At 36.4% G+C, this 10,448-nt stretch overlaps 1 protein-coding gene across 1 annotated transcript in view; it reads left to right on the top strand.

The window, feature by feature from the left end:
• The first annotated feature begins 2,316 nt into the window (after nt 1-2,316).
• The window catches only part of LARP4B (La ribonucleoprotein 4B), a 104,448-nt gene continuing 96,316 nt past the window's right edge, over nt 2,317-10,448 (top strand). Inside the window, exons 1-2 of the mRNA XM_007950395.2 lie at nt 2,317-2,397; nt 3,535-3,594. Coding sequence (XP_007948586.1) covers nt 2,317-2,397; nt 3,535-3,594 — 141 coding nt within the window. The remainder of the gene's footprint in view (nt 2,398-3,534; nt 3,595-10,448) is intronic.

Here is a 10,448-nt window from a genome sequence, read left to right as displayed (position 1 = left end):
TATGAGGCAATTGGAAATATCATGGCTTGTGTCAGGCGCACCTTAGTCCTCAAGGAGATATCCTTGCTCCTCAGCACTTGAAACAGTTCCTTCGCAGTCTGAAGATTGAGAACTACTTATATAGAATCTCAAAATCACATGTCCCCTAAATCTGTGTTTTCCAGATATCTGTCATTCACCTATCACTTTGAAGATTTTTTTACTATTTCGAGGTAGCATTTATACTGTTATGTCTTTAATATGTTTTATTTAAATGGAGTCACTTTTTTGCTTAAAAAGAAGACATTGATACCATAATTAAAAAAAAAAATTGTATTGACTATAGGCAGAAGATACACACATATTAAAATAAATACATAACTTAAAATTTAGCATATTTATCTTTTTAGTACTTCACCATTTTACATTTTATCAACAACTTATAAGGGTTCCAGTTTCTCCACATCCTTGGTAACGCTTGTGGTGTTTAAATGGTATATTTCATTGTGGTTTTAATTTGCATTTCCTGATGATATACTTTTAAAAAATATATTTTATTGTGTTTAAGGTGAGAGTATACACAGCAAATCAGCTCACTGCTGTCATGTTCATTCCAACTCATAGAGACCCTATGGGACAGAGTAAAAATGCTGCCCTTTGGGGTTTCCAAGGCTGTAGATCTTTATGGAAGCAGACTGCCTCATCTTTTTTCCAGGGAGTGCCTGGTGGGTTTGAACTGCCAACATTTCAGTTAGCGGCTGAGCACTAGAACCACAGGGCTTCTCACAGCATATTAAGTTCCCGTTTACTGTAATTTCTATTCTATTCATTGGTATTGATTATATTTTCCACTGTGTGTCATTATTGTCATTCATTTTGTTCTAGCTATACCATTTTCAGTACTCTAGTTTCCTTGGCCCCCTTAACTTCTCATCTTTGCTTTAAAGTAATTTTTGACCATTTGGTCTTTTATATATGATCCCCCCCCAAAAAAAAAAAAAAAAGAAAGAAGCATGCTACAGTATGTTATTTAACAGGTGACCTCAAGGAATAATTTCTTATTTTTTCACTCCCCCCAAGTTTTGTTGTTGTTGAGAATATACACAGCAAAACATACACCAGTTCAACTTTTTCTGTATGTACAATTCAGTGACATTGGTTACATTCTTCAAGTTGTGTATTCCTCCTTTTCTGTTATTCCTCCCTCATTAACATAAACTTACTGTCCCCTAAGATTCCTTTCTAATAATTCAGGTTGCTGTTGTCAATGTGATCCTGTGAAGATTGTTCTTAAAAGAACATGATGCTCAAGGCAGACATTAACTAAACTATTGTTTGATTTTAAGAAGACTTCCAGGGATATGATGATACCCATTTGATAATTGGATGAGATTGCCTCTGATTATCAGATTATTTTATTAACGGGTGTTTTGAGAATTTATCATGAGCAGGTTACTGAGAGGAAGTGTCATTACAGCAAGCAAAAGCTTACATGGTTACCTACAGAAACTAAATATATATGCTTTCAAATTTCTTTTTTGGTCCTGTGATAACACATGTTTTTAGAATTGCCTGTGAAGATACCTTGATTAAATTAAATTATTGTTGTGTAGTTTGTAGTGAAAAGAAAAAATGCTTTAAAGTCAGACTTGGATATTTAGGACTCCTGGTTCTGCCACTTGGGGTATGAAATTTTGAAAGTTACTCATGCCTTCTGAACTATGTTGTTGTTGTTGTTACATGCCGTTGAGTCGGACCCGACTCATAGCGACCCCTCCTTGGGTTTCCGAGGCAGTATTACTACGGAAGTAGATTGCCCCATCTTCCTTCTGAGGAGTGGCTGGCGGGTTTGAACCGCCAGCCTTCTGGTTAGCAATCAAGTGCCTTAGGTACTACGCTACCAGAGCTCCCTGAACTATAGTTAATTATTGGGAAAATTGAGATATTATTTATGAAGCTTAATTCCTAGCTTTTGAGTAAATTATTTCACAAATACTATAAATAGTATTTGTATTATTATATTCAGACTGTTTTCAGTTTCTTGTGGTTCAGAATTCTGAAATGATTATTTTTTAAATAAATTATGTGTATCTGGTCCTAAAAGCTGTTGTCCTTCGCCAAAATGAAATTAATGGAGACTGGTCAAAAACTATAATTTGGAGTTGAGCAAATAGATATATATAGTATATATTCTTATTTCTAGAATTCTATTTATTTCATTTCAAGAATCAGTTATACTGTGCATTTGAAATTACCTATTTACTGTCTTTGTCATTTTACAGCATCCTAAGGTTAACATTAAACTTCTCCCAGTTGGAGCCAAAAAGTAAACAGCTCATGACTTCTGATCAGGACACTAAAGTTGTGGCTGAACCGCAGGTACAGCAAGTACAAGAAGTGAAAGACAGTTCTCATCTGGTGAGTATTTTCTTTTTTTAATTAGAATTGGTTTATTTCTTTTCTTTCTGATTAAAAAAAAAAAAAACCTACATTGACTTTAATAACATAATCAAAATAATAACACTAGACTTCTTTGATATAAATACTATATTCAGAGAATATTTATGAGTAGTTTAGTAGAGAAGAAAGAGCCCTGGGGACATAATGGTTAAGCACTTAGCTGCTAACCAAAAGGTTAGCAGTTCAAATCCAATAGCCAGTTTATGGGAGAGCAATGTGGCAGTTTGATTTTGTAAAGATAAAAAATAAATTGAAAATAAACATTGCTATTGAGTCAAATCCACACTCCTGTCGATCCTATAGGATAGAATAGAACCGCCCTACAGGGTTTCCAAGGCTAGAAATATTTAAGGAAGCGCTGAAGCAGATAGCCACATCTTTCTTCCATGAAGCCATCAATGGATTTGAACCACGAACCTTTCAGTTAACCCCTAACTGCTGTACCGCTCCACCATCAGGGACTCCTGCCCTTAACAATTACAGTCTTGGAAGCCCTATGGTACAGTTCTACTCTGTCCTGTAGGATCACTCTTAGTCAAACGGACTAGGGAACAATTGTTTTTTGCAGTGGTGTGGCTAGTTTAGTAGAGAAAACTACAATTATTAGGTGATGGGGAAAATAAATAGTTTTATAGCTCTGGATACTTAAAGCTTTTATTTTAAAATCACTAATAAAGATGCAATGATATGTAAATACTTGAATAACATTACAACCATTTTAGTTTAAAACTAGTGTATATTTTAAAAATTAATTGGGGTCTTAATAGTTTTTCTTTTCAATTTCCATCTGCCTTCAATTCATTGTAAGATTTTATCATGTCAAGTAATAATGTTTAAAGTTTTTAAACAGTTTTGGAAAAAGTAGATTTTCTTATATTCCCTATTAAAATTACAAGGAATTTTGCTTATGATTATCAGTAAGAATTTTAAAATATTTAAACTTCAAATCTTAAATTATTTTGATTATCTCATCAAATTTCTTTGTCATATAAAAATGTGCTGTTTTCTGTGGCTTTTATTTTGCTTAATTACTTTGGTTTAAAAATGTTTTCTTTACATTGTGGTGATGATGTTTTTGATATTTTCAATTTATAGATGAATGGTCCTATATCTCAAACCACTTCTCAGACAAGTTCTGTCCCAGCTTTGAGTCAGGTAATTCAGTTCTGAGATTAATCATAGATTGTTTCATCATAGCCATAGTATGTTGGCTCGTGGATACTTCCTTACAACAGATATTTATAATAAAAAACATTAGAAAATATAACCAGAAGAACTAGATGATATATAGCTAGCAATGCAACCATTGGGAAAAGAATCAAAATTGGAGATCCTGGATAGAGTAGGGGTAAGAATGTGGAACAAAATTTAAAAATACAAAAATGATGAGAACTACTAATCAGGTAGAGACTGATGAAACGCCCACGACTGTGGCTCCAGGTTATCCTTGGAGCCTGGAACTGAACTCAATTTTGTGGATTAGGTTTTAGTGAAATAGAAAGGTCTACTAGCAGAACACCTGCTGCAGGGACATGCATCCCTTAGATGATCCTGAGAGATCAGAAGAGTAGCATTTGCATAGGGGAAAGCTGGACCCACAGGAGTATGGAGATAAGGAAATAGGGAAAGGGTAGTCACAGGGAGGAGATGGGAAAAAGCTGTTTATTGTTGTGATTGTAAATGTGTATGAACTGTTGAGAGTAAAATGAATCTTGTTTATAAATTTGCATCCAAATCACAATAAAAAAACTAAAAAAAACCTAAAAGATCTTTCTCAAAAAGGGAGGGGGGGGTCCATTCTTCATCTCATCACCTGGGTGCAGTAAATGTTAATACTGTATGACTTTGTGTGATTTCTGTGTATATTACAGTTTTACACACATCAGTATACCATATATTTCAATTTCAACTATTCCTCTGGTTTTTTAATGGCTACTAGTTATTATATTACATTTTTATAGCTACATTTTGATATACTTTTAAAGCATATAAGTCAAATATTAAACTTCAGCTAAGAAAATTGGTGTATATTTTAGCTGTGATTGAAAATAAGAAAATGAAGATCCATTGGTTTTAAATCTTGCTTTTTACCATTTGTATGCATATGCAAATATATGTAGTAAGAACTACTCCAAATTCAACATAGTAATCTTCTTTGTTGTTGTTGTTAATTATTATTATTATTATTATTTTTGCATTGTTCCCTTCCCTCTTCCCACCGCTGATAAACAATGAAGAAAGTTTCCTTCCACTCCTGGTAACCAACAAAGTTTTCTTCCATATATAAATCTTTCCTTGACTTTTTACAATAATGAACTAATACAGTATTTCTCCTTCTTTGATTGACTTATTTCAGTCAGCATAATGGCCTCCAAGCTCATGCATGTTATGCAGTGTTTTGCAGATTCTACGTTATTCTTCACTGTTGCATAGTATTCCATTGTGTGTACAATTTAGTTGTTGTTGTTGTTGTTGTTGTTGTTATGTGCCGTCGAGTCAAACCCGACTCATAGCGACCCCTCCTTGGGTTTCCGAGGCAGTATCACTGTGGAAGTAGGATTGCCCAGCCTTCCTTCCAAGGAGTGGCTGGTGGGTTTGAACCGCCAGCTGTCTGGTTAGCAGGCAAGTGTCTTAGCCACTATGCTACCAGAGCTCCTCATGAGTTTATTTCCCAAGAGATTATAACTAATTCATATAGAAGTTAAAGGAATGATGGATTGCTAATCTACTTTTAGTAAAGTAGAAAATAAAAGACTTCTAAAAATTATATTTCGTTATCTTATTATTTGTGTAGGATTTTTTGTATATCTTATCTACATTGAGGAGCTCTGGTAGTGTAGTGCCTAAGGCATTTGACTGCTAACCAGAAGGCTGGCGGTTTACACCCACCAGCCACCCCTCGGGAAGGAAGGTTGGGCAATCCATTTCCATAGTGATACTGCCTCGGAAACCCAAGGAGGGGTCGCTATGAGTCGGTCCGACTCTACGACTCTACGGCACATAACAACAACAAAATCCACATTGATTTTATAAATAAATTACATAGTTTAAGTTATTTGGAGCCCAAATATAAGACCTCTACTGGTCTTAAGATGGAAACTATATAAAGAAATAAAAGTAGAAATTTCTTAATTATAGAAATCTTTGAAGTTTTTCTTTTTAGAACAAAACCCTCACTCTTCCTAGTGGTTAATTTGCATTCCAATACAGTTTTCACATGTCTCTAAGAACTTACTAGCATAGAACTAGATTTTTGGATTTTTACTTTTAATTGTTTTAGGATATAAGAATTGAAATAAGATTTATCAAGTTTTGAATTAAAAAATTGATCCACAACAATATTTTCTATATCTGTAGAAAAATAATTTGCAACTGGTAGTGCCTACACATGCTTTCTTTGGCGTTTTTAAGAGTTAGTATATTAATAACAGAGTATCATATGGTCAGTCATTAAACCTGAATTCTGATCCCTTCCCAGCTACTTGATACCCTGGGTAACACTTAGGCAAATCGCATCTCTGCTGCTGAATTTTACAAAATGTAGGTGGAATATTTACCAACTTTACAGGATATTGTAAACTTTACATATTTATGGAATCTTTCAATATTAGAGGTAGAGGTATCTTAAGAAACCATCTAGGCTCGTAATGTATGTGTCTTTTAAACTTTCTATTTGTAATAATCCTAAACATATTTAGAGAGGGGAAAAAAAACTTTGGGTAGAGCACATTTATCCTTCAGTATCCATGAGAGATGTGTTCTAGGACCTGCCTCTCATCCCCTGAGGACACCAAAATGGGCAGATGCTCAAGTCCCTTAAATAAAATGGCATAGTGTTTGCGTGTAACCTACTCACATCCTCCTATATAGAGACACACCTTGAAGATACTGGAAATTAGGTTCCAGAACACTTCAGATGAAACGAATATTGCGATAAAGCTAGTCATGTGAATTTTTTTTGTTTTCCAGTATATATAAAAGTTATGTTAATATTATACTGTAGTCTGTAATGTATACAATAGCATTTTGAAAATGTTTGAAATATTATGAGAATTACTAGAATGTGGCAGAGACATGAAGTGAGCACATGCTGTTGGGAAAAAATGGCACCAGTAGACTTCCATGATGCAGGGTTGCCACAGACCTTCAATTTTTATAAAATGCAGTTATCTGAAGTGCAGTAAAGTGAAGCACAATAAAATAAGATATGTCTGTACTTTAAATCATCTCTAGATTACTTATAATACATAATACAATGTAAATGCTATGTAAATATCACTTTATAATGTCTCTTAGCCTTTGAGGAATCTCTTTGTTGTGGTGGATGTTAGATGTTGTGGAGTTGTTTCCCACTGATAGCAACAGAACAAAACACTGCCTGGTCCTGCACCCTCCTCACAGTCATCACTATGTTTGAGACAATTGTGTAGCCACTGTGTGAATCCATCTCATTGAGGGCCTTCCTCTTTTTTTGCTAATCGATTACCAAGCACGATCCCTTCCAGGGACTGATCCCTACTGATAACATGTCCAAAGTAGGTGAGACAAAATCTTGCCATATTTACTTCTTAGGAACATTTTGGTTGTACTTCTTCGGAGACAGATCAGTTTGTTCTGGTAGTCTACGGTAGATTCAGTATTCTTAACTAACACATGCAAATGCCATCAGTTCTACTTCTCTATTCATTGTGTAGCATTTGCATGCATATGAAGTAATTGAAAATAGCATGGCTTGGATCAGGTGCACCTTTGTCTTCAAAGTGACATTTTTCTTTTGAGGATGTGTATGTGTGTCTAAATCTTGCAAAAGCATACTGATTATTTGTAGGATTTAAAATCTTTTTCTTTTTTTAATTGTGATTTGGGTGAACGTTTACAGAGCAACTTCACTTTCCATACAAGCAGCTCACATACACTTTGTCCCATTGACATTGACTCTAATTTTCCAAAGTGCAATAGCTCCCCTCCCACTTCCTCCCCATAGTTATCTCTTGCCTGTGTCCTTCCCTCCCATGCATTCCTGCCCCCAAGCTGTCTCCCGTACACGCATAGCCCTTTTGTTCTCCCATGATTGATCTCTCCAAGGAGTGTGTCTACCTAATGTAAATGTTCATATCCCATAGGACAGCTCATATGCCTGTCTTTTATTTGGCTGGAAGCTGCAGGAGTGGGTTCAATTCCAGACCTGAAGGGTAGTTGGGGGCCATAGTCTCAGTGGTTCCACCAGGCTCTATCAGACTAGCAAATCTGGTCCCCCCCCTTTTTTTTTTTTTTTATGATTTTGAGTTTTGTTCCACATTGTTCTCCCACTCTATCCACATTTTCTACATAGATCATGCTCTGAGTGGTTGACCGTGGTAGCCAGGCACCATCTAGTTGTTCTGGTCTCATCATATAGGCTGAGGATCGCATGGTGTACCAGTCACTTGGACTAATTGTTTCCATGAATCTTTGGTGTTCATCATTCTTCTCTTTGCTCTAGATGAGGAGAGACCCATTGTTGCATCTAGATGGCGGCTTGAAAGCTTTTAAGATCCCAGTTGCTACTCGCCAAAATAGGATGTGGAACAATGTTTTGTGTAGTATGTTATTCTAATTGAACTTGATTTCCCCTGTAACCATGGTCCTGCACCCACAGGTCCAACTACTCATTCCTTCTGGGTGGTTGGCTGTGGCCAAGAAATGACTACAACCTTGCCCCTTGTCAGCTCTGCTATATACCTGGAAATTCTTACAGAAAGTAAAAATACACTTGTGGAAACATTGTCTGCCAGCCCTGTACATGGTCATGGGCACACGTCCCCCTGCATAGTCGTACCTAATTGTTCATCCTATCCACTCCTTTAAAAACCAAATGCCCTGTTGTGAAGTCGGATCGACTCATAGCGACCCCTCCTTGGGTTTCCGAGGCAGTATCACTAAAGAAGTAGATTGCCAAACCTTCCTTCCGAGGAGTGGCTGGTGGGTTTGAACCGCCAGCTTTCTAGTAAGCAGTCAAATAAATGCCTTAGACGCTACGCAACCAGACCTCCTATCCATTCCTTTATCCACCTGTGTATAAATGTTTGATATCACTGACAATGCAGGACTGTATGTGTTGAAGTGTTCATCTTTGTTGTCTCTGCCTCCCATGCACCTCTGTATATCGTCCTCTTCCTCAGCGCCACCGTGTTGATCACTTAGATTTGGTACGTTGCCTTTTCCTTCACCCAAATCAGTAATTGTCTCTACCTACCTAGTGGTGTTCCATCCTCCCCCCTCCCCTCCCACTGTGGTGACCAACAGAGAAAATGTCCTTCCATATATAAATCTTTCCTTGACTTTTTACAATAATGGACCAATAACGATATTTGTCCTTCTGTGATTGACTTATTTCACTCAGTATAATGTCCTCTAAGTTCATTAATGTTATGCAGTGTTTGGCAGAGTCTGCGTTATTCTACTGTGTGTATATACCATAGTTTGGCTATCCATTCTTCTGTGGAATAGGTTGTTTCCATCTTTTGGCTATTGTAAATAGTGCTGCGATGAACGTGGGTGTGCATATATCTGTTCTTGTCCTGGCTGTCACATCTTTAGGCTATATACTAGTAATGGAATGGTTGGGTCAAATAGTATTTCTAATTCCAGCTTTTTAAGGAATTGCCATACTGCTTTCCACAGTGGTTGTATCATTTGACAGTCCCACCAGCAGTGTATGAGAGTCCCAATCTCTCCATATCTGCACCAGCGTTTGTTATTTTCTGTCTTGTTGAACTTTGCTACTAGTTCTGGGACAAGTTGGTATCTCATTGTTGTTTTGATTTGCCTCTCTCTAATGGCTGATGATCTTGAACATTTCTTCATGTGTTTGTTGGCCACCTGAATATCCTCTTTGGTGAAGTTTCTATTCATGTCTTCTACCCAGTTTTTAATTGGAGTATGTGTCTTTTTGTTGTTGAATTGTTGGAGTTTTCTATAAATTTTAGAGGTAAGTTCCTTGTCAGAAATGTCATAGCCACATATTTTTCCCCAATCCATTGTTTCTCTTTTGACTCTTGCAGAAGTCTTTGGAAGCACGTAAAAATTTAATTTTTAGAAGGTCCCATTCATCTAGTTTATTTTCTGTTGTTTGTGCATTTTGGGTTGTTTTTGATAGTCTATTTATGCATAAATGAGGACCACTAAATTTGCCCCTGTTTTTTCTTTGAGAAAGTTTATAGTTTCATGTTTCACATTTAAGTCTTTGATCCATCTGGAGTTAGTTTTTGTGTATGGTGTGAGGTACAGATGTTACTTCATTTTTCTGCAAATGGATATCCAGTTTTGCTAGCACCATTTGTTAAACATTCTCTTCCCCATTTAATGGATTTCTGCCCTCTATCAAAGATCAGCTGACCATAGGTGAATGCATCTATTTCTGGATTCTCAATTCTATTCCATTGGTCTATGTGTTTGTCATTGTACCAATACCAGACTGTTTTGACTACTGTGGCTTTGTAGTAGGCTTTGAGATCTGGGAGTGTGAGACCTCCTACTTTGTTGTTCTTCTTCGGTAGTGTTTTGCTTATCTGAGGTGTGTTTCATTTCCATATAAAGTTAATAAATATCCTTAAAGAATGTTGATGGAATCTGGATTGGGATTGCATTGAATGTATAGATTGCTTTGGGTGGAATGGACATTTTATCATTGTTCAATCTTCCTATCCATGAGCATGGTATTTTCTTCCATTTATACACATCTCTTACGGTTTCTTTTCTTTCTTTTTAGAACATAATACAAAAGTTGCCATTGAATCAACTCCAGCTCATGGTGTTAGAGTAGAGCTGTGCCCCTCTTATAATTTCTTGAAGTAGTCTTTTGTAGTTTTGTTTATACAGGTCTTTTGTGTCCCTGGTAAGATTTATTCCCAAGTATTTTATTTTGTGGGTAGCTATTGTAAATGGAGGAGCTCTGGTAGCATAGTGCCTAAGGCACTTGACTGCTAACCAGAAGGCTGGCGGTTCAAACCCACCAGCCACTCCTTGGA

The sequence above is a fragment of the Orycteropus afer genome, unplaced genomic scaffold (assembly GCF_000298275.1).
Source record: "Orycteropus afer afer isolate SDZICR_OR568_19922 unplaced genomic scaffold, OryAfe1.0 scaffold00271, whole genome shotgun sequence".
Lineage (NCBI taxonomy): Eukaryota > Metazoa > Chordata > Mammalia > Tubulidentata > Orycteropodidae > Orycteropus > Orycteropus afer.
This window is presented reverse-complemented; position numbering and strand designations above follow the sequence as displayed.